This window comes from Anomaloglossus baeobatrachus, chromosome 2, assembly GCF_048569485.1.
Source record: "Anomaloglossus baeobatrachus isolate aAnoBae1 chromosome 2, aAnoBae1.hap1, whole genome shotgun sequence".
Lineage (NCBI taxonomy): Eukaryota > Metazoa > Chordata > Amphibia > Anura > Aromobatidae > Anomaloglossus > Anomaloglossus baeobatrachus.
Window position 1 is genome coordinate 253,989,366 of NC_134354.1, and position 25,158 is coordinate 254,014,523.

Sequence of the window (25,158 nt, forward strand, 5' to 3'; positions counted from 1 at the left end):
ACAACGACCCAAAGCACACAGCCAAGAAAACCAAGGCCTGGTTCAAGAGGGAAAAAATCAAGGTGTTGCAGTGGCCTAGTCAGTCTCCTGACCTTAATCCAATTGAAAACTTGTGGAAGGAGCTCAAGATTAAAGTCCACATGAGACACCCAAAGAACCTAGATAACTTGGAGAAGATTTGCATGGAGGAGTGGGCCAAGATAACTCCAGAGACCTGTGGCGGCCTGATCAGGTCTTATAAAAGACGATTATTAGCTGTAATTGCAAACAAGGGTTATTCCACAAAATATTAAACCTAGGGGTTGAATAATAATTGACACACACTTTTATGTTGAAAATGTATTAAAATTTAACTGAGCAACATAACTTGTTGGTTTGTAAGATTTATGCATCTGTTAATAAATCCTGCTCTTGTTTGAAGTTTGCAGGCTCTAACTTATTTGCATCTTATCAAACCTGCTAAATCTGCAGGGGGTTGAATACTACTTGTAGGCACTGTAGCTAACAAAAATAATATTTTGAGTTCACTTCATTACGTCGTAGGTTATGACTTTATCTTTCCCTAGGCCTCCTTACACTCAATGAAGGAAAAGAAAAGGGAGTATCCAGCTTCAGCAAAAAGAAAAAAAAACTGAGGGGTTGTCTATAAAAACATGTTTTATAGGTACATTGAAAATTACATGAAAAAATTCAGAAGCACTGGCCAAAGCTGGATACACCCTTTTCCTTTCCTTCATTGCTTACTGCTTGGGACCCGGCCCAGGGACCATCCGTGCACTGCAATTTCCACTTGGACTGGGTCAGATGTCTGTTTTTTTCTGTGTTGATTTATCTTTACACTCAGTTACCTCTGCTTAGTCAGTGTTTAGAGAACAGAAGTGTGATGATGTCACTGCTGAGCTCAGAACACTTACAGCAGTGACAGGAGGTGCGGGCAGCAGTAGTGACAGGAGGTGCGGGCAGCAGTAGTGAAAACAGGTTGGGCAGCCTGACAATGTACTTCTAATGCCAAGCTACTAAGCTGTTCTCCGCACTGGAAGAAGTCAGCGCTGCGGTCCTGCTCTCTCACTGCTACGAGAAGGTCTGCGGGTGTACCTTCTAGTGGTGAGAATAGATCGGTAGGCTGGCATTAGAAATACAATGCCAACCTATTTTCACCATTGCTGCCCGCACATCTTGTCACTGCTGTTAATTAGAGTTCTGCACATAGTGTTGGGCTGCAATAAAATGGCTCAATGATCGATCACAGATGTGAACTGGACGGCCCAGAGGGGGTGCACAGTTAACAGCTGAGTCAGCTACAGTATAGAAGATGTGGTTGATCATGTGGTTGAGCATATTGGGCTCACAAAAGCAAATAAAATGGCAGCCTCCAGTGGCAGATGAGCAAAATAATTGTTAAAACAGTACATTTTATTTTGTTTTAAAAATAAGTGATTATGTAATTAATAATTATTAGTATGAAAATAAAAATTATGGCACATTGCATTTAAATTGCTGACAGGTTAATTTTCATGCAAAATAGAGTTAAAACAGAGTGACAAGGTAAATCCCAAAAATTATCAAATGACAGCTATGTGGTCTCCAGCTTAAAGGGAAACTGTCAGTAGGTTTTTTGCTATATAATCTGATATGGCACCATACCATAGAGCAAGAAAGCCTGATTCGAGTGATGTGTCGCGATTCCTCCTATCAGTGTGTCTGGACACAGTGACAGTTCAGCCATCCAATCTTGGGTAAGGGAGTGCTGATATATGTTGATGGAAAGTTCAGCCGCCCAATCGGAGGCAGGGGCATGCAAGCTTTCCTCCATGTGTCTCCTGCTTGCAGGGATTACCATGCTATTTAGCTGCATCTCTGCCTTCAATTACTACCAGTCTTAGCTTTAGCTCGGTGGTTTCTACACCACGCGCCTTGTGTTCCTGTGCTCAGTCTCTGATATTTTGTTATCCAACCTTTGACCTTGCTTCTCATGATGTTTGCCTAGCCCCTTTATCTTTATTTGCTACCTTCCTTGAATTTGTCTGACGCCGGACCTCTTAACTGCCCAGCCTCACAGCTAGCCTGGGAGTAGTGACTAGTGTCAAAACTGGGCTGCTTGGTGTAGTTTTCATAGAATACCTGTTTTCTCTCATGTGGATGTAGCAGACTTAAGAGTTAAAATGGGTATAACACCGTCCCCACCTGAATGGTAGTGGCTCAGTGGTTAGCACTGCAGTCTTGCAGCGCTGGGGTCCTGGCTTCAAATCCCACCAAGGACAACATCTGCAAGAAGCTTGTATGTTCTCCTCATGTTCGCGTGAGTTTCCTCTCACACTCCAAAGACATACTGATAGGGATTTTAGATTGTGAGCCCCAATGGGGACAGGCTTGCCATTGTATGTAAAGCGCCGTGGAATTAATGGCAATTTGTATTACTATAATATACTGATAGCATTGAAACTACAACACACAGCTTGATAAGTGATACATGGCTGGATTCAAGCTTTTGTACTTTATATTATGCTGCTCTCAGATTAAATAGCAAAAATCTGCTGACAAATTCCTTTTAAAAGTATCAAGGCTTAAAATGAGAATAAAACTAACATAACAAGTCACTGATAATACAAAAAGTATACCGAAACACTTACATGTCCATAATATCACGCTTTGTGAATACATGTATCACACCATCTACCATTTTAAGCCCAAAACCCAAGTCAGGAGGCATAGTACTGGAGTCGCACACTTCATATGGATGCTGGTCAGAGAAGGGAGGGTGCACAGGAGCATCTGCGGGGAAAAGTGACAAGTGACGTTTAGAGAATGTCATTCCAAACATTATGCATATCAATGACAAAAGTTATAGCAAACAAAACAATAGTAGTTGCTCATAGAAGCCAGATAAAGTCTTTTATTTTCTAATCTGCACCAAGATTCTAAGAAATAACTGCGTGTTATGGATAATACTTGTTCGTCTGGGCCAGTCTCGGTACATTGCAGCCACGTGGGATGCAGGATTTTGAGGTCCTGAAAACTGCACCATATATCTTGATAAAAACTGTATGAGCTTCAGGTATCTTGCTTCCCTTCAAGATCACTTTTCTCCCACATAAAGCCCACCATGTGTATTACCTGCAGCGACAGGGGTATCAGCGCTCTCCTCCTGCAATGGACTGTCTAAAACCTCATCACTGAGCTTCTTCAGGTGCTGAGCAGTAGTTCGACAAAAGTTTTGCATGGATATATTCATATACTTTTGCCGAATAAATAAAGCCCGAACCACGCTCTTGGCTGCATCTAAAAGGTCAGTGAAAGGTACCTAAAAGAAAACAAAAACATGACTTTGACTACAGAAAGAAAAATTGTTAAACTAATAAAAAGGTACATATACAATACACTATGTACAGTGCCTTGCGAAAGTATTTGGCCCCCTTGAATTTTTCAATCTTTCCCCACATTTCAGGCTGCAAACAAAAGATAATTTTAATGTTATGGTGAAGAATCGACAACAAGTGGGACACAATTGTGAAGTTGAACGATATTTATTGCTTATTTTAAACTTTTGTAAAAAAAAAAAGAATAAACTGAAAATTGGGGCGTGCAATATTATTCGCCCCCTTTACTTTCAGTGCAGCAAACTCACTCCAGAAGTTCATTAAGGATCTCTGAATGATCCAATGTTGTCTTAAATGACTGATGATGATAAATATAAGCCACCTATGTGTAATCAAGTCTCCGTATAAATGCACCAGCTCTGTGATAGTCTCAGTGTTCTGTTTAAAGCGCAGAGAGCATCATGAAGACCAAGGAACACAACAGGCAGGTCCGTGATACTGTTGTGGAGAAGTTTAAAGCCGGATTTGGTTACAAAAAGATTTCTACAACTTTAAATATCCCAAGAAGCACTGTGCAAGCGATCACATTGAAATGGAAGGAGTATCATACCACTGCATATCTACCAAGATGCGGCCGTCCATCCAAACTTTCATCTCAAACAAGGAGAAGACTGATCAGAGATGCAACCAAGAGGCCCATGATCACTCTGGATGAACTGCAGAGATCTACAGCTGAGGTGGGAGAGTCTGTCCATAGGACAACAATCAGTCGTACACGGCACAAATCTGGCCTTTATGGAAGAGTGGCAAGGAGAAAGCCATTTCTCAAAGATATCCATAAAAAGTGTCATTTAAAGTTTGCCACAAGCCACCTGAGAGACACACCAAACATGTGGAAGAAGGTGCTCTGGTCAGATGAAAACAAAATTGAACTATTTGGACACAATGCCAAACGATATGTTTGGCGTAAAAGCAACACAGCTCATCACCCTGAACACATCTTCCCCACTGTCAAACATGGTGATGGCAGCATCATGGTTTGGGCCTGATTTTCTTCAGCAGGGACAGGGAAGATGGTTAAAATTGATGGAAAGATGGATGGAGCCAAATACAGGACCATTCTTGAAGAAAACCTTTTGGAGTCTGCAAAAGACCTGAGACTGGGACAGAGCTTTGTCTTCCAACAAGACAATGATCCAAAACATAAAGCAAAATCTACAATGGAATGGTTTACAAATAAACGTATCCAGGTGTAAAGGCCCCGTCACACTAAGCAACATCGCTAGCAACATCGCTGCTAACGAACAACTTTTGTGACGTTGCTAGCGATGTTGCTGTGTGTGACATCCAGCAACAACCTGGCCCCTGCTGTGAGGTCGTTGGTTGTTGCTGAATGTCCTGGGCCATTTTTTAGTTGTTGCTGTCCCGCTGTGAAGCACAGATCGCTGTGTGTGACAGCGAGACAGCAACAACTAAATGTGCAGGCAGCAGGAGCCGGCTTCTGCGGAGGCTGGTAACCAATGTAAACATCGGGTAACCAAGAAGCTCTGTCCTTGGTTACCCGATATTTACCTTTGTTATCAGCCTCCTCCGCTCTCACTGTCAGTGCCGGCTCCTGCTCTGTGCACATTCAGCTGCAGCACACATCGGGTTAATTAACCCGATGTGTGCTGTAACTAGGAGAGCAAGGAGCCAGCGCTAAGCATTGTGCGCTGCTCCCTGCTCTGTGCACATTTAGCTGCAGCACACATCGGGTTAATTAACCCGATGTGTGCTGTAACTAGGAGAGCAAGGAGCCAGCGCTAAGCATTGTGCGCTGCTCCCTGCTCTGTGCACATTTAGCTGCAGCACACATCGGGTTAATTAACCCGATGTGTGCTGTAACTAGGAGAGCAAGGAGCCAGCGCTAAGCATTGTGCGCTGCTCCCTGCTCTGTGCACATTTAGCTGCAGTACACATCGGGTAATTAACCCGATGTGTGCTGTAACTAGGAGAGCAGGGAGCCAGCGCTCAGTGTGCGCTGCTCCCTGCTCTCTGCACGTGTAGCTCCGTGCGGTGGTAACCAAGGTAAATATCGGGTTGGTTACCCGATATTTACCTTAGTTACCAAGCGCAGCATCTTCCACGCGGCGCTGGGGGCTTGTCACTGGTTGCTGGTGAGCTCACCAGCAACTTGTGTAGCGACGCTCCAGCGATCCCTGCCAGGTCAGGTTGCTGGTGGGATCGCTGCAGCGTCGCAGTGTGACATCTCACCAGCAACCTCCTAGCAACTTACCAGCGATCCCTATCGTTGTTGGGCTCGCTGGTAAGTTGCTTAGTGTGACGGTACCTTTAGAATGGCCAAGTCACAATCCAGACCTGAATCCAATCGAGAATCTGTGGAAAGAGCTGAAAACTGCTGTTCACAAACGCTCTCCATCCAACCTCACTCAGCTCCACCTATTTGCAAAGGAAGAATGGACAAGAATTTTAGTCTCTCAATGTGCAAAACTGATAGAGACATAGCCCAAGCGACTTTAACTTAAAGGGGACGAATAATATTGAACGCCGCACTTCAGTTTTTTTATTTTTTATAAAAGTTTAAAATAAACATTAAATTTCGTTCAACTTCACAACTGTGTCCCACTTGTTGTTGATTCTTCACCATAAAATTTAAATTTTTTATCTTTATGTTTGAAGCCTGAAATGTGGGAAAAGGTTGAAAAATTCAAAGGGGCCGAATACTTTTGCAAGGCACTGTAAATGTTAGATTGCACGGAAATCAGTACTGAAATAACCAAAATAGATTATTGTTCCAAAAATAGCGCTATTGATAAAGTATAATTTATCAAGTAAGAAGAGAGGTGGGATTGAGACTTTGGGAAAGAAATAAGTAAAAGAGACCAGGGACTGAGGGACCATCATTCTCTGCAATGACTAAAAAAACAAAACACCAAATTGACTCTTTAATACCCTTAACATCGAAAAGTAAAGCAAGAAGGAAAAGAAAAATTAATGAAATCGCAAGTTTATAGACATTAATAATATGTATATATGAAAAATAGAAACAATATTTTTAAAACACTGATTTTTTCAGTACCAAATATGAGTGCCACGAGCAGAAATATACACGCCTTAGCAGCTATCGATGAGGGTATTAAAGGGACTGTCAGCAGGTTTTTGCTACTTTATCTGAGAGCAGCATGATGTAGGGAAAGATATTCTGAAACTAATTGGGTGCAGTCATTCTGACATTATCAAAGAATTGAGTTACGAAGCTCGGAGCTGACCCTGCCCACACCAGGGTCTAAATAGAGATTGCACATTCACTATGAGGTGTCAAACACAGCAGAGCACATGCTGGACAACATAGCAGGAGCAAGTTGGCCAGTGCTAACACAAACATAGCAAATAAACAAAAGATCGGTCTGTGACAAGACAGGCATGCCTGATCTTTCTGTCTTAACCTTTATAGCATGCTGGCTTCAGCTTATATAGCAAAAACTTGCTGACAGATTCCCTTTAACCCCTTCTCGACCATGGACGGAAAGATCCGTCATGGTGCCCTGGGCTTTAAAAACCAAGGACGGATCTTTCTGTCATGGCGGAATCGCGGCACCGGAGCCTCCGGAGACTGCGATTGGTTAACACAAACCACAGATTCGGGGAGAAGGGGACCTGTACCTGACCTCAAGAGGGGTGGTGCCTCCTCCCCGGACCTACGGAGGCTGTGATTGGCTGACGAACGCCGCTCAACCAATTTAAAGTGACAGAAACATTGACATCCAGCCATGGTCAGTGCAGCTGTAGCACTGGCCATTGGCTGGAGCTGGGTGACCTCACTGGATCACCCTCCCCCAGCTCCAGTAGCTCTGATTGGAGAGATCGACCTTGTAACCGATCTCTCAAATCACAGTGGACCTGTTGCCGGTGACCACCCCCATCAGCTTCACTTGTCGGTCCCTGCAGCACGCCAGCACAGTGAGTGTATACAGTGCAATGGCAGGGCGACAAGCTCCGGTCCCATGCTCTTATGTGACCGGAGCATGGGACCCGGAAGTTGCCGCGCTGCCATTGCACTGTATGAAACTGGCGAAAAGCCTCCCGATCCGCCGCCCTCCATCTGCCACAGTGCCACCGCTCCCCCTGATCTGCTGCCCGGCCCCTCCCCCTCGTGATCGGTGCCCGCCCCCTCTCCTCCGTTATGTGCTGCGCGCTCCCTCTCCTCCGTTATGTGCTTCCTGGCCCCTCCCCCTCTCCTCCGTTATGTGCTGCGCGCTCCCTCTCCTCCGTTATGTGCTGCCCGGCCCCTCCCCCTCGTGATCGGCTGCCCGCCCCCTCTCCTCCGTTATGTGCTGCTCGTCCCCTCCCCTCCGTGATGTGCTGCACGCTCCCCCCACCTCTCACCCCTGTGATTGACTACCCGCCCTCTCCCTTGTCACCCCCATGATCTGTGCTCCCTCCCCTGTCACCCCCGTGATCTGCTGCCCGCTCTCCGCTCACCTGTCTCCCCCGTGATCTGCGCTCCCTCTCCCACCTCTCACCCTCCCCGATCTGCTGCCTCCTTCATCTCCTGTGATCCTGCTGCCTAGATCCATCCTGTAGGGTAACTATCCCCAATCTCACCTCCCACTCCCCTTCCCTGCCATCCCCCTCCATCCCCCCTTCCTCTGCTGCATCCACTGCGCCCTCTCCCATCTACCCCCACCCTATCCTAGCCGCCGCCGTCTCACATTCACAGATGCTCCCTTTATATGCCGCTGCCCCCATCTGCCGCCCCACCATCTGCCGCCCCCCCCCATCTGTCGCCCCCCCATCTGCCGCAGTTCTCATCCATCCTGTAAGTATTGTTCGTGGCTCTTTTCTAACTATCCCCAATCACATCTCCCACTCCCTCTCTCTCCCCCCCTCCTCCCCCACCTGCTTGCCGCCAAGTGCTGATCAGCTACGTGATTGGCTGATCAGGTACGTAATTGTTGCTCTAGTTTTTGCTTTTTTTGTGCACCCCAAATAAAAAACAAAACAAAACAAAACTTGAACAATTAGGTACCTGATCAGCAATCGTCCTGCAGTCGTACTCGACTTTGGACAGGACTTCTTTTTTCCATCCCACCTAGTCCCCCCCCTTTTTGCAGAACATTTGTGCGTACGCCCTATTTTTTTTTCTATGCCATGGGGGTCTAGTTTCCAAAATGGGGTCACATGTGGGGGGAGCTCCACTGTTTCGGCACCTCAGGGGGTCTCCAAACACAACATGGAATACGCTAATTATCCCAGACAATTTTGCGTTTGAAACGTCAAATGACGCTTCTTGCATTCTGAGCCCTGCTGTGCACCCAAACATTTGATTTCCACCACATATGAGGTGTCTGTACTCAGGAGAAATTGCACAATACATTTTATGGTGCAATTTTTCCTGATACCCTTGTGAAAAAAAAGCTACCTGGTTGAAGTAACAATTTTGTGGTAAAAAAAAATATTTTTATTTTCACAGCTCAACTTTATTAACTTTTGTGAAGCCCCCAGAGGTTCAAAGTGCTCAATAAACATCTAGATAAATTCCATGAGGGGTCTAGTTTCCCAAATGGGGTCACATGTTGGGGAGCTCCACTGTTTCGGCACCTCAGGGGGTCTCCAAACGCAACATGGTGCGGCTAACGATTCTAGCTAATTTTCTGTTCAAAAAGTCAAATGACGCTCCTTCCCTTCCAAGTCCTGCCGTGCGCCCAAACAGTGGTTTTCCGCCACATATGAGGTATCTGCATGCTCAGAAAAAATTGGCCAACAAATTTTGGGGGTTTATTTAATCCTGCTACCCTTGTGAATATGCAATATTTGAGGCTAAATTAACATTTTTGTTGCAAAAAGTAAAATGTTCATTTTTTCCTTCCAGATTGCTTAAGTTACTGTGAAGCACCTGAAGGGTTAATAACCTTCTTGAATGTGGTTTTGAGTAGCCTGAGGGGTGCCGTTTTTGGAATGGTGTCCCTTTTGGGTGTTTTGTGTCATGTAGACCTTTCAAAATCGCTTCAAATGTGATGTGGTCCCTAAAAAAAGTAGCTTTGTAAATTTTGTTGCAAAAATGAGAAATTGCTCATAAACTTTGAACCCCTATAACTTCCTTAAAAAATTTTTTTCCCAAAATTGTTCTGATGTAAAGTAGACATGTGGGAAATGTTATTTATTAATTATTTTGTGTCACATGTCTCGTTGGTTTTAGAGCATAAAAATTAAAAGTTTGAAAATTTTCAAAATTTTCGCGAAATTTCCGTTTTTCCACAAAGAAACATAAAAAATATCAGCCTAAATTTACCACTAACATGAAGCCCAATATGACACAAGAAAACAATCTCAGAATCACCGGGATCCGTTGAAGCGTTCCAGAGTTATAACCTCATAAAGTCTTTAGGGTCAAAATAGGCTTGGGGCTGAAGGGGTTAATGGATGAATGTTCTGCCACTCTGAATGCACTTGAACATGCAAATCATCAAGCTCTACTGTTGGCAGCTCCCTTTATAATTGCCGACAAATGACATCCTAGATGTGCTTGATGGGAATAAAGTCCAGAGACATTGCAGGTGAGCTGCTTACAGTATCAAGAACAACATGCGGCCTAGAGTTGTAATACTTTGGAAACATGGCTATACCACTGGTTCCATGCCCAAATCTATCTAACGATGCACTATTAATGAACCTGGAATGAAGACTAGCCCAGCTACTGTACATTAGGCCACCACACACCATAAAACCAGGAGTAGAGTTGGTGTGATGTTCCGTTGTGAAGGCCTCTTCATGGCGTTACGCATGTGTTCTCCAGAAAGAGACTGGAGGCTGAAATAGAGGTCAATACTCTTCAGCAAGGAGTTCCACTGTTGTCTTAAGCGGGCTTTACAAGCTACGATATTGCTACAGCGATCTTGTTGGGGTCACGGATTTTGTGACGCACATCCGCCGCTGTAGCTATCTTGTTGTGTGTGACTCCTAGGAATGATTTTGGATTGTTGCAGAAACGTCCAAAATCGCTCCTCGTTGACATGGGGGTCCTCTCCCAATTATCGCTGCTGTCGCGTGGGCGAAGTTGATCCTCGTCCCTGCGGCAGCACACATCGCTACGTGTGACGCCGCAGGAACGAGGAACCTCTCCTTACCTGCCACATGCCAGTAATGAGGAAGGAAGAAGGTGGGTGGGATGTTCGTCCCGCTCATCTCCGCCCCTCCGCTTTGATTGGGCGGCCGCTTAGTGACGTCGCTGTGACGCCGAGCGGACCGCCCCCTTAGAAAGGAGGTGGTTCACCGGTCACAGCGACGTCGCCGTGTGACGCTGCCGTAGCGATAATGTTCTTTACGGCAGCAATCGTCACATTTCGGCATAACGATAGGGGCGGGTGCTATCACGCTCGCCATCGCTAGCATTGGCTAGCGATGTCGCAGCGTGTAAAGCCACCCTTAGATGCAATGATAGCCGGAGATTGATCTAGACAACATTCCTCAGACAACTATTAACCCCTTACTGCTGAAGCCTGTTTTCACCTTTCTGACAAGGCCAAATTTTACAATTCTGACCAGTGTCACTTATGTGGTAATAACTCTAGAATGTTTAAACAGATCCCAGTGATTCTGAGAATTGTTTTGTGACAAATTGTACTTCACGATCGTAGTAAATTTAGGTTAAAATTTTTTACATTTATTTGTGAAAATATTGGAATTTTGGGGAAAATTTTGAAAACTCCGCAATTCTCAAACTTTCAAATTTTCTGCCCATAAACCAAAGCGTTATGGAACACAAAATAGTTAACAGATAACATTTTCCACTAAGAAACATAATATTTTGTGTTACGAAGTTAGAAGGGTTAAAAGAGCATCAGCAATTTCTCATTTTTAAAACAAAATTTACATAACCACATTTTTTAGGGACCACATCACATTTGACGTGAATTTGAGGGGCTATATAACAGAAAATACCCAAAAGTCACACCGTTTTAAAACTGCACCCCTCACACTGCTCAAAACCACATCCAAGAAGTTTATTAACCCTGTAGGTGCTTCACAGGAACTAAAGCAATGTTGTAGGAAACAATTTTACTTTTTACCACAAAAACAAAGCTTTAGCCTCAAATTTAGTATTTTTATAAGGTTAACAGGAGAAAATGGACTGTACAATTTGCTGTACAATTTCTCCTGAGTATGCCGATACCCTATATCTGGTGGAAAACTGCTGTTTGGGTGTATGACAGGGCTTGGAAGAGAAGGAACGCTAATTTAATATTGGAGAGCCATTTTGGCTGGAATAGACAGCAGATGCCATGTCGTGTTTGCTGAGCCCCTGATGTGCCTAAGGCTATGTGCGCACGTTGCGTAATTGCATGCAGTTACGCTGCGATCTGCAACGCAGCGTAACTGCATGCGTCCTGCGTCCCCTGCATAATCTATGGAGATTGTGCAGGAGACGTGCGCACGTGGCGTACTAGAGCGCAGCGCTTCGGCTGCTGCCTGAAGCGCGCGTTCTAAGAAGTAACATGTCACTTCTTTCCTGCGCTTTGCCTGCAGGTCCCGCTCTGTCTATGGGAGGGGCTGCAGTCAGAGCGCATGGAATCGGCTTTTTTTTTTTCATTACGGACTCTTTTTGCAACGATTTGAAGCGCACGTGTGCTGTTCAAATCGCTGCAGAAATTTCTGCAGGGACAGTACGCAACGTGCGCACATAGCCTTAATCCCCAAGTGACCTCCATTATGAAAATTACACCACTCAAGAAATTTATTTAGAGGTGTAATAAGCACCTTCAACCCTTAGGTGCTTCACAGAATTATATAACCTTGAACTGTGAAAATGAAAACATACAATTTTCCCACAAACGTTCCTTTTGCCTAAAATTTTTAATTTTCTTAAGGGTAACAGGTGAAAATGAACTGTACAATTTGTTGTGCAATTTCTTCGGCATACACAGATACCACATATGTGGTAGGAAACTACTTTATTGGCACACGGCATGGTGCAGAAGGAAAAAAGCGCTAGTTGAAATCTGCAGTGCCATTTTGGCAGACGCCATATCAGAGCTGAAGAGCCAATAACATGCCAAAACAGCAGACATCCCCAAAAGTAAACCAATTTTGAAAACTACATCTATCAAGGGTGTAGTGAACATTTCTTACCCTGATGCGATACATAGAAATGTATAACACTGAGCTGAGTAAATTAAAATTTCCCATTTTTCCAATACAATCTTGCTTTGGCTCCAAGGTTTAAATTTTTGAATGGGGTAGTAGAAGAAAACGAATGATACAATTTGTTACACAATTTCTCCTGAGTTCCTCAATACCTCATATGTGGCTGAAGACTACTTGTGAGGCAAAGTGCAAAGCTCAGAAAAGAAGGAGCGCCATATTGCAGTGCAGATTTTGCTGGAATGGTTTGAGCATGCCATTTCACATTGGCGGAGTCCCTGAGATGGTAGAAAAGCCCCATAAGTGACCCCATTTTATATGCTACACCCCTAAATGAATTAACATTGTAATCATCAGATAACAATCAGATAACTTTACACCATTGGGTGGCGAAAAAGAATAATTACGCTTTTACAATTAAATTATTGGTTTAGCCCCAAATTTTTCATTTTTATAATGGCTAGGAAAACAAAAGGACCACACAGTTGCCCGCACAATTGCCAGGATGTACCGCTACGTCCATTTGTGGGAACACACTGCAAAGTAGGACGTACCAGTGTGTCCAATGATGGAAAAGAGTCAATAAGCGAATTGATAGCAGCCAAGACGTGTAACAGTGTGTATTTCTGTACATAGCGCTCTTAGGGTATGTGCCCACGATCAGGACTCACTGTGTCCTGGATACAGCAGGTCCTGACCGGGGGGGGGAAATGAATGTGAGTCTCCTCCGCAGGAAAACGCAGCTGACACATGTGACACATGTGAATACGCAGCAAACATCTGACATGCTGCTGCTTGGAAAAACGCTCCGCAGGTCAGTGTTTGCTGCGAAAAAAACAAGCATAGTGGGCACGGGATTTCTAGAAATCCATCCACTATGCTAGTACTGTACAATGCAACATTTTGGATGCAGCGAAAACACGCTACATCCAAAACACTGCAAACCCTGATCGTGGGCACACACCTTTACTCAATGCTGAAAACATTAAGGTGTTTTGAAAATGTTGATACAATTTTTTCAGCATTTGCATATCAGTTATGTGTATGCATCCTGTGACTTCAATAATTCCATGACTTATCATAAAAGAAGGGAATTTTGTTTACTTACCGTAAATTCCTTTTCTTCTAGCTCCAATTGGGAGACCCAGACAATTGGGTGTATAGCTATGCCTCCGGAGGCCACACAAAGTATTACACTAAAAGTGTAAAGCCCCTCCCCTTCAGCCTATACACCCACCGTACTGCTACGGGCTCATCAGTTTTGGTGCAAAAGCCAGAAGGAGGAAAAAATTATAAACTGGTTTAAAGTAAATTCAATCCGAAGGAATATCGGAGAACTGAAACCATTTAACATGAACAACATGTGTATACAAAAACAGGGGCGGGTGCTGGGTCTCCCAATTGGAGCTAGAAGAAAAGGAATTTACGGTAAGTAAACAAAATTCCCTTCTTCTTTGTCGCTCCTAATTGGGAGACCCAGACAATTGGGACGTCCAACAGCAGTCCCTGGGTGGGTAAAATAATACCTCGTAATAGAGCCGTAACGGCTCCGTCCTACAGGTGGGCAACCACCGCCTGAAGGACTCGCCTACCTAGGCTGGCATCTGCCGAAGCATAGGTATGCACCTGATAGTGTTTCGTGAAAGTGTGCAGGCTCGACCAGGTAGCTGCCTGACACACCTGCTGAGCCGTAGCCTGGTGTCGCAAGGCCCAGGACGCTCCCACGGCCCTGGTAGAATGGGCCTTCAGTCCTGAGGGAACCGGAAGCCCCGAGGAACGGTAAGCTTCGAGAATTGGTTCCTTGATCCACCGAGCCAGGGTTGATTTGGAAGCTTGTGTCCCTTTACGCTGGCCAGCGACAAGGACAAAGAGTGCATCGGAGCGGCGCAGGGGCGCCGTACGAGAAATGTAGAGTCTGAGTGCTCTCACCAGATCTAACAAGTGCAAATCCTTTTCACATTGGTGAACTGGATGAGGACAAAACGAGGGTAAGGAGATGTCCTGATTGAGATGAAAAGGGGATACCACCTTAAGGAGGAAATCTTGGCGGACGTTGGTTTCCTAGCCTGTCTCATAGTGGCAATGACCTCTTGAGATAATCCTGAAGACGCTAGGATCCAGGACTCAATGGCCACACAGTCAGGTTGAGGGCCGCAGAATTCAGATGGAAAAACGGCCCTTGAGATAGCAAATCTGGTCGGTCTGGCAGTGCCCACGGTTGGCCGACCGTGAGATGCCACAGATCCGGGTACCACGACCTCCTCGGCCAGTCTGGAGCGACGAGGATGGCGCGGCGGCAGTCGGCCCTTATCTTGCGTAACACTCTGGGCAACAGAGCCAGAGGAGGAAACACATAAGGAAGCTGAAACTGCGACCAATCCTGAACTAAGGCTTCTGCCGCCAGAGCTCTGTGATCTTGAGATCGAGCCATGAATGTTGGGACCTTGTTGTTGTGCCGTGACGCCATTAGGTCGACGTCCGGCATCCCCCAGCGGCAACAGATCTCCTGAAACACGTCCGGGTGAAGGGACCATTCCCCTGCGTCCATGCCCTGGCGACTGAGAAAGTCTGCTTCCCAGTTTTCTACGCCCGGGATGTGAACTGCGGATATGGTGGATGCTGTGGCTTCCACCCACAGCAGAATCCTCCGGACTTCCTGGAAGGCTTGCCGACTGCGTGTCCCACCTTGGTGGTTGATGTAAGCCACCGCTGTGGAGTTGTCCGACTGAATTCGGATCTGCTTGCCTTCCAGCCACTGCTGGATTGCTTTTAGGGCAAGATACACTGCCCTGATCTCCAGAACATTGATCTGAAGTGAGGACTCTTGCTGAGTCCACGTACCCTGAGCCCTGTGGTGGAGAAAAACTGCTCCCCACCCTGACAGACTCGCGTCCGTTGTGACCACCGCCCAAGATGGGGGTAGGAAGGATTTCCCCTTCGATAATGAGGTGGGAAGAAGCCACCACCGAAGGGAAGCTTTGGTTGCCTGAGAGAGGGAGACGTTCCTGTCTAGGGACGTCGGCATCCTGTCCCACTTGCGTAGGATGTCCCATTGAAGAGGACGCAGGTGAAACTGCGCGAAAGGGACTGCTTCCATTGCTGCCACCATCTTCCCCAGGAAGTGCATGAGGCGCCTCAAGGGGTGTGACCGACCTTGAAGGAGAGATTGTACCCCTGTCTGTAGTGAACGCTGTTTGTCCAGCGGAAGCTTCACTATCGCTGGAAGAGTATGAAACTCCATGCCAAGATATGTCAGTGATTGGACCGGTGTCAGATTTGACTTTGGAAAATTGATGATCCACCCGAAACTCTGGAGAATCTCCAGAGTAACGTTGAGGCTGTGTTGGCATGCCTCTTGAGAGGGTGCCTTGACCAGCAGATCGTCTAAGTAAGGTATCACTGAGTGACCCTGAGAGTGGAGGACCGCAACTACTGTAGCCATGACCTTGGTGAAAACCCTTGGGGCTGTCGCCAGGCCGAACGGCAGTGCCGCAAACTGAAGGTGTTCGTCTCCTATGGCGAAGCGCAAGAAGCGCTGATGCTCTGGAGCAATTGGTACGTGGAGATAAGCATCCTTGATATCGATCGATGCTAGGAAATCTCCTTGGGACATTGAGGCGATGACGGAGCGGAGGGATTCCATCCGGAACTGCCTGGTCCTTACGTGTTTGTTGAGCAGTTTTAGGTCCAAAACAGGACGGAAGGACCCGTCCTTCCTTGGAACCACAAACAGGTTGGAGTAGAAACCGTGACCCTGTTGCTGAAGAGGAACCGGGACCACCACTCCTTCTGCCTTCAGAATGCTCACCGCCTGCAGAAGAGCCTCGGCTCGCTCGGGAGGCGGAGATGTTCTGAAGAATCGAGTCGGAGGACGAGAGCTGAACTCTATCCTGTAACCGTGAGACAAAATGTCTCTCACCCAACGGTCTTTTACTTGTGGCAGCCAGGTGTCGCAAAAGCGGGAGAGCCTGCCACCGACCGAGGATGCGGTGTGAGGAGGCCGTAAGTCATGAGGAAGCCGCCTTGGTAGCGGCACCTCCGGCGGTCTTTTTAGGGCGTGATTTAGACCGCCATGCGTCGGAGTTCCTCTGATCCTTCTGAGGCCTTTTGGACGAGGAGAATTGGGACCTGCCCGTACCCCGAAAGGACCGAAACCTCGACTGTCCCCTCCTCTGTTGGGGTGTTTTTGGTTTGGCCTGGGGTAAGGATGTTTCCTTTCCCTTGGATTGTTTGATGATTTCATCCAATCTCTCACCAAACAAACGGTCGCCAGAAAATGGCAATCCAGTTAAGCACTTTTTGGAAGCCGAATCTGCCTTCCATTCCCGCAGCCACAAGGCCCTGCGTATTGCCACCGAATTGACGGCTGCAACCGCCGTACGGGTCGCAGAGTCCAGGACAGCATTAATAGCGTAGGACGCAAATGCCGACGTTTGAGAGGTTATGGACGCCACCTGCGGCGCAGACGTACGTGTGAGTGCGTCAATTTGCGCCTGACCAGCTGAGATAGCTTGGAGTGCCCATACGGCTGCGAATGCTGGAGCAAAAGACGCGCCGATAGCTTCATAGATGGATTTCAACCAGAGCTCCATCTGTCTGTCAGTGGCATCCTTGAGTGAAGCTCCATCTTCCACTGCAACTATGGATCTAGCCGCCAGTCTGGAGATTGGAGGATCCACCTTGGGACACTGAGTCCAGCCCTTGACCACGTCAGGGGGAAAAGGGTAACGTGTATCCTTAAGGCGCTTGGAAAAACGCTTATCTGGATAAGCTCGGTGTTTCTGGACTGCCTCTCTGAAGTCAGAGTGGTCCAGAAACATACTCGTTGTACGCTTGGGGAACCTGAAACGGAATTTCTCCTGCTGAGAAGCTGACTCCTCCACAGGAGGAGCTGAGGGAGAAATATTCAACATTTCATTGATGGACGCAATAAGATCATTCACTATGGCGTCCCCATCAGGAGTATCAAGGTTGAGAGCGGCTTCAGGATCAGAATCCTGATCAGCTACCTCCGCTTCATCATACAGAGAGTCCTCTCGCTGAGACCCTGAACATTGTGATGATGTCGAGGGAATTTCATAGCGAGCTCGCTTAGTCGGTCTGGGGCTGCGGTCCGTGTCAGAGACCTCACCCTGGGATCCATGAGACACCCCGGGAAGACATTGCTGTTCCAACTGAGGGGAACCAGGGGACAATGATTCCACAGTGCCCCTGGCTTGAGATGCCGGCCTGGACTGCAAGGCTTCTAATATCTTAGCCATAGTCTCAGAAAGTCTTTCAGTAAAAACTGCAAACTCCGTCCCTGTCACCTGGACAGTGTTAACAGGTGGTTCTCCCTGGGCCACCCCTAGCAGAGGCTCCGGCTGAGAAAGTGCCACAGGGGCCGAGCATTGCACACAATGAGGGTCAGTGGAACCTGCCGGCAGTATAGCCGTACATGCTGCACAGGCAGCATAGTAAGTCAGTGCCTTGGCACCCTTGCTATTTGTGGACGACATGCTGTTGTCTCCTCTGAGCAATACAGGAGGGTATATAGCCACAAATCAACAGTGCACCCTACAGTGTAAAGTATAGTCTATAATCATATAATCTATAAGTACACTTCTGCACTAGTGGGGCCAGCACCACAGGTGCTGCTTACCGCCTGCGCAAAGCGGTTGTGTGGGCACCAGAATTCCTGCCTGGGTCTCTTTGAGCTTGTCTCTCCTCTCCAGCGTTAGCAGAGCTGAGAGGAATGGCTGCCAGCGTCCTGGGGAGAGGAGGGAGCCGTGGGCGTGACCCAGAAAAGTGCGGGAACTGGTGCCCCACTGTGCAGAGTGAGGGGGGTGGAGTATGCAAAGCATGCTCCAGCCCTCAGTGCTGCCGACCTGTACAGCGTCCCGCCCTTCCCCTGACTGGCAGGGCTGGGGGCGGGAAGAAAGACACAAACACACTCAGCGACGCTGAAGTGTATAGTGGCACAAATGCAGCCAGCGCTGCTGTCCCCGGTGCACTAGCACACCCAGCAATGCTGGAGTGTTGCTGTGCGCGGTCCCCACGGGGACACAGAGTACCTCCAAGTAGCAGGGCCATGTCCCTGAACGATACTCGGCTCCTATCCAGCAGGGTCCTCAGGAGCTGTGGATGGAGCACGGTCTCCTGTGCCTGGAGACCGATGGGATCCCACTTCACCCAGAGCCCTAATTGAGGGATGGGGAAGGAAAGCAGCATGTGGGCTCCAGCCTCCGTACCCGCAATGGATACCTCAACCTTAACAACACCGCCGACAAGAGTGGGGTGAGAAGGGAGCATGCTGGGGGCCCTGTCATGGGCCCTCTTTTCTTCCATCCGACATAGTCAGCAGCTGCTGCTGACTAAGCTGTGGAGCTATGCGTGGATGTCTGACCTCCTTCGCACAAAGCATAAAAACTGATGAGCCCGTAGCAGTACGGGGGGTGTATAGGCTGAAGGGGAGGGGCTTTACACTTTTAGTGTAATACTTTGTGTGGCCTCCGGAGGCATAGCTATACACCCAATTGTCTGGGTCTCCCAATTAGGAGCGACAAAGAAAGATGAAGGAGCCGTCGAAGAGAACCTCTAAAAATATAGATACAATATATATTTATTTACTTAAAGGGCCTGGTCCACATTCGGACAACTTCTCAATCAGCAAGCTTGACCTTCGTTAAAATAAGAACGCTTAAACTCACCTTGGATGCCGGCGCCATTCCAGCATTTTCGACACTCTCTCTCCCGGGGCTCCCATGACGTTTTAGGTCACGCAAGCCCTATGGCCAAATCAGCACTGGCTTCAATGTCCCCCCCCCTTCGAACGTATCAAACATCAAGAGGAATTGAGTAGCCAGCCGCAGATCTAACTTCCCATTGAAGTTACATTTGTCCAAAGGGGGGAGCGAGACAGTGAAAATGGTGCTTAATAGAATGATTGAAATCCCAGAATTACTTTTATTTGTCGGCCGCAATAAAGTACAATAAAAAGCGATCAAAACATCACATCTACCAGAAAATGGTATGAGTAAAACGTCAGCTCGGGATGCAAACAACAAGCCTCCACACAGCCCCATACTTCCCGGTCAGTTTTACTGTATAGTGAACATGGTAAACAAAACCCCAAAAAACAATTGTGGACTTTTTTTCTGCAATTTCACTGCACTTGCAATTTTGAATGAATGGTGTAATTTAAAAGTACAACTCATCCCACAAAAAACAAGCCCTCATACAGTAATGCGGATGGAAAAATTAAACAGTTATGGCTCATGGAAGATGGGTGGAAAAAATGAAAATACGGAAAGTAGCTCGGTTATGAAGGAGTTAAAGATTATTTTTAGTCCATAATACATGCATTTAAGTAAAACAAAAAAAATACTATTGCCTCACAATGCATCTTTACATAAGAGGAATCTACTGTTTAAAGTGTCGAGCTGAAAGAAGCTAAACATGAAAGACGAGGCATGACGGGATTTAGTACTGCTACAGCTATAATTGCAAGCTGAACTGTATAAGGCTATGTGCGCACGTTGCGCAAATACATGCAGTTACGCTGCGCAGAGCGCATGGAATCGGCTTCACTACGGACATTTTCTGCAGCGATTAGAAGCGCACATGTGCTCTTCAGATCGCTGCAGAAATTTCTGCAGTGAACTGTACGCAACGTGCGCACATAGCCTAAGGCTGCTTTCATACATCCGGCTTGAGCTCTGCGGCTCAATCCGGCTGTGCAAGCTATGCAACGGATGCGGTGAAAACACCGCATCCTTTGCATACGTTTTTCCCATGCGGCCCGTCCGGTTTTTGCCGCTTGCGGCATGCTACTGAGCACGCGCAGTGGCACAAACCGCATGCGGCGGCCGGATACGGTTTTTGCCGCATCCGACCGCCATAGGCATGCATTGAAAAATCTGTCGAATGTGGCGCGATGCGTTTTTTTTGCCGCACGAAAAAACGTGCCAGGCAACAATCCATCCGGCCGCCGCATCGGCTAAATCTGCCGCATGCGGCAAAAACCGGATGGAACGCAAGGCTTTGCGGCACAATCCGGCACTAATTAAAGTCTATGCAGAAAAAACGCAACCGGCAGCAAAAAAAAAAACGGTTGCGATTTTCCTGCAAAGTGCCGGAGTGTGCCGCATTGCAGAAATTCTGCCTAATGCTGCAGACATGTTGCCCCTTCTGGATGTTCCGTACTACTGAGTATCTGTCACATTGTTTTCTGACCTTTGACCAAAATGCAATTTTCGACAATTTGAGAAGTTGACTCTGTTTCCGATTACAACATGAACATCTGTGAAAGACCTCAATCAGCAATAATAATAATAATACTAATAATAATGCTGTTTTTTCACTACTTTTCTATTGACAGCACTTTAGAAGGTGCTGTGTATGCGGTCACACCTGCACCATTGACTTGCTAGAGAGCATTTGTATATGCAAACTCAACTCACTGTGCATTCATTTAGCCGCAGGCAAGGTAAATATTAGCACCATAATATGACTCAGACATTTTTTCAACTTATTCGATCTTATCAGTTCAAGCAACACTGACTAAACACTTAAGGCCACGTCTCACTAAGCAACATCGCTAGCAACATCGCTGCTAAGGAACAACTTTTGTGACGTAACAGCAATATTGCTAGCGATGTTGCTGTGTGTGACATCCAGCAACAACCTGGCCCCTGCTGTGAGGTCGCTGGTTGTTGCTGAATGTCCTGGACCATTTTTTAGTTGTTGCTCTCCCGCTGTGAAGCACACATCGCTGTGTGTGACAGCGACAGAGCAACAACTGAATGTGCAGGCAGCAGGAGCCGGCTTCTGCGGACGCTGGTAACCACAGTAAACATCGGGTAACCAAGAAGCCCTTTCCTTGGTTACCCGATATTTACCTTCGTTACCAGCGTCCGCCGCTCTCACGCTGTCAGTGCCAGCTCCCTGCACACGGGTAATTAACCCGATGTGTACTGTGGCTAGGTGTGCAGGGAGCCAGCGCTAAGCGGTGTGTGCTGGTAACCAAGGTAAATATCGGGTTGGTTACCCGATATTTACCTTAGTTACCAAGCGCAGCATCGCTTCCACACGTCGCTGCTGGCTGGGGGCTGGTCACTGGTTGCTGGTGAGATCTGCCTGTGTGACAGCTCACCAGCAACCCGTGTAGCGACGCTCCAGCGATCCCTGCCAGGTCAGGTTGCTGGTGGGATCGCTGGAGCGTCGCTTAGTGTGACATCTCACCAGTGACCTCCTAGCAACTTACCAGCGATCCCTATCAGGTTGTATCATTGTTGGGATCGCTGGTAAGTTGTTTAGTGTGACTGGGTCTTTATACTGGATATGTGACCAAATTACACAGTATAAACTGCATACATTATTAAATTGTTCTCTTGGACCTGATGAGGCTGGTACAATGACAATGTATGTGAAAATGACTGCTTCTTTTCTTTTTAATGTAAAATCTGTTTTCCATTCAATACAATGGAGGACACAGTACCATGAGTATATACCCTGCCACTAGTAGACTTAATACTAGGTGAAAAGAAGGGATGGTTCTGCCTGGTAGTCATACCCTCTCCTCAGACAATAGGCAGCACGGTTTTGGGTCAAAAACAGTAGGAGAGCAAATGTACCTGCCAAAAGAGAAAATGACCCAGGGGAGAGAACACTACCCAAAAGCAACCAGAACTGACCCTATGGAAGAAGTACAGTGTGACATATGTGCCCCCCTTAATCAGAAAAAAAAGGGATTTTACAGTAACTACCATACGCAAATCTAATTTTCTTGTTAAAATATGGTGTGATACAGCTCCACAAGATGTTGTACAGCAGTCGCAAAAGGGCTGGATGTAAAGTAGGTCACACTGCAGCCTGTAGCACCTTAGGCTATGTGCGCATGTAGCACTCTGCCCTGCAGAAATTTCTGCAGCGATTTGAACAGCACACGTGCACTTCAAATCGCTGCAGAAACAGTCCGTAATGGCAAAAAAAAAAAAAAAGCCGATTCCATGCGCTCTGACTGCAGCCCCTCCCATAGACAGAGCGGGACCTGCAGGCAGAGCGCACGCAATAAGGGACATGTCACTTCTTAGAACGCGCGCTTCGGGCAGCAGCCGAAGCGCTGTGCTCTAATATGCCACGTGCGCACGTCTCCTGCACAATCTCCATAAATTATGCAGGGGACGCATGCAGTTACGCTGCGGTGCAGATCGCAGCGTAACTGCATGCAATTACGCAACTTGCGCACATAGCCTAATGCCATCGAGCTGGCATCAGCCATAGTATGAATCTTGTAGAACTTGGTGAAGGTGTGAACAGAGGCCCAGGTGGCAGCTTTGCAGAAATGAACGATTACAGCAATACCACTTTTACATTGCTTTTTAGGTTTTGCTGCTTTTACACCATAAAAACAATTTCTGACATTTATAGCTTTTTTCACCGACGGAACTGTATGGCGGCTTGTCTTTTGTGGGACAAGATGGCGACTTAAGCAATGCCATTTTCATTTACAGAAGACTTTTTGATCTTGTTTTATTCCACTTTTTGTCAGGTGTACGATGAAAAGACAGTTTTTGCAAGTTTTTAATTTATTTATTTTTGCAGAGTTCATTAAAGGGGTTAAGTAGTGTGTCAGTTTTATAGATTGGGTTGTTCAAGACACGGTGATACCAAATATGTGTATTTTTGTTTGGTTTTTTTAAACTCGTTTTATTGAAGGTTAAGTATGGCATTACATCAGAAATCAAATCAACAATTTGTACAGTCAGGATATGGGTAAATATTGGTTAATATCTAGAGTGATAATACATCAATAATCAAGTCAACATCCTGTAGTCTTAGGATGGTATTGAAACAGTAGATACTGCAGATGTGTCTGCTCACAAGTTACATCTAACATGGGGTAAAGAACTCATATTGACAAGGAATATGCAAACTAGGTGACGGGGACCACGGCACCCTGCTGATACATAACCTTATGATCTATAGATTTCCCCTTTCGTATCACTGGTATGATAGCAAATTATTACTATGACAGCAGTGTCTGTAGGTTATTAGCCAGGGAACCGGGTGAGCCCCCAGTCAAGGGCAAACCCAACCATCTGCCCCATATTTTGTCAAATTTGTTTAAAGAACATCTCGTCTTAAATACAAATTTTTCTAGCGGAATTATAGCATTTACCAGTGCAATCCAAGAGGCCCTAGATGGGGGATGAGTACTCATCCAATTTAGTATAATGCCCTTCCGGGCCAAAAACAGGACTTTTTTTAATAATAGATTCTCATCTTGGGACCAAGAGTGTACATCTACCACACCAAATAGGCACAGAATCGGGCTCATAGGGACCAGTTTTTCAAGTATGGAGGAAAGAACCGCTATCACCTCACCCCAATAAGAGTGAACGATCCGGCATTCCCATATCATGTGCCAGAAATCTGCACCGTCTCTCCCACACCTCGGACAACCCTCCCCCACCAAGTTGTTCATCTTTTTCAGTCTCTGGGGAGTGATATAACTCTGGTGTATTATGTATAATTGGATCAGTCTGTTATTAATTGCAGGAGAAACCAAAGTGTGGGATTCAACGATGTCGTCCCAAACTACATCATCTATTTCAGGAATCCTGGCTCTCCACTTATCCCGGACAGACAGAGGGTTATTCATGGCTTTGGCCCGAATGAGAGAGGAGTATAGTTTGGAGATAAGACCGCTAGGGCCTTGTGATCTAATAATTCCAATGATTGGGAAGGAAGAGAATCTAACCCCACGACCAGAGAACTGAGCCCGAAAGGCGTGCCTGATCTGAAGGTACTGAAACCCATGGGATTCCGGCAATTCGAATTCCGCTCGCAGTTGCGCAAAAGGGCGGAGTTCACCATCACGGACAATTGAGCTCAGAGAGACTATTCCGCGATTCCTCCATTCACCAAAGCCGGGCAACCCACAAAAGTGTGGAAGGTCCAGGTTACCCCATAAGGGGGTCTCAATTGGTACATCATGGAATCCGAATATGGCTTTAGCCTCCTTCCAAATCCTGGCCCCCAGTTTGTGTATCGGGAGGATACGGCCCTCAGGGGCTCTCTTGTAATCTGTCAATAGGGGCCATAGGAGATCCACACCCGTGAACTCTGCCAAAAATCCCTCCAGAGAACCCATCACCCTAGGTAGTGTCCATTGACCCAGATATTTCAGTTGTCCGGCCAGGTAGTATATATAAAGATCAGGAAGGGCCATACCCCCCAGGTCTTTGGGCCTCTGTAATTTGGCTAATTGGACTTTCGATCCGGAAGCGCCTAAGACAAAGGTAATCATTAAGGAGTCCAGGGTCTGAAAGAAGGAGCGGGGGGGATCTGCACAAATACATGCTGGGTAATGTAGAGACACTTTGGTTGTACTATCATTTTGAGAAGGTTAATCCTTCCCGCCACTGAAAGCGGGAGCTGGCTCCATCTATTAAATTTCTCCCCGAGGTGTGATAAAAGAGGGGTGATATTTCTTGCTATCATCTCCGAAGGGCTTTTTGTCAGTATAATCCCCAGGTATTTAAAGTGATCAACCACCGGAATCCTACATATGTAAGTATTCGCCGTTTCCTCTCTGTCCTGGGACAAAAAGAGGAGGTACGACTTTGACCAGTTTATTGCCAGGCCCGAGAACTCCTCGAATCGGTTAATAAGTTCCACAGCCCTAGGAATGGAGGAATCCGGATTAGATGCAAAC

The 25,158-nt window shown here is 46.7% G+C and overlaps 1 protein-coding gene across 4 annotated transcripts in view; it reads right to left on the bottom strand.

Annotated features, from left to right (window-relative positions):
• AMPD2 (adenosine monophosphate deaminase 2) overlaps positions 1-25,158 on the bottom strand; it is a 190,669-nt gene that overhangs the window by 100,381 nt on the left and 65,130 nt on the right. For all 4 annotated transcript variants that reach the window (XM_075335749.1, XM_075335750.1, XM_075335752.1 and 1 more), the window contains exons 6-7: positions 3,115-3,301; positions 2,631-2,772 (exon numbers count right to left, since the gene is read on the bottom strand). In XM_075335749.1, the coding sequence (XP_075191864.1) occupies positions 2,631-2,772; positions 3,115-3,301 (329 nt within the window). The remainder of the gene's footprint in view (positions 1-2,630; positions 2,773-3,114; positions 3,302-25,158) is intronic.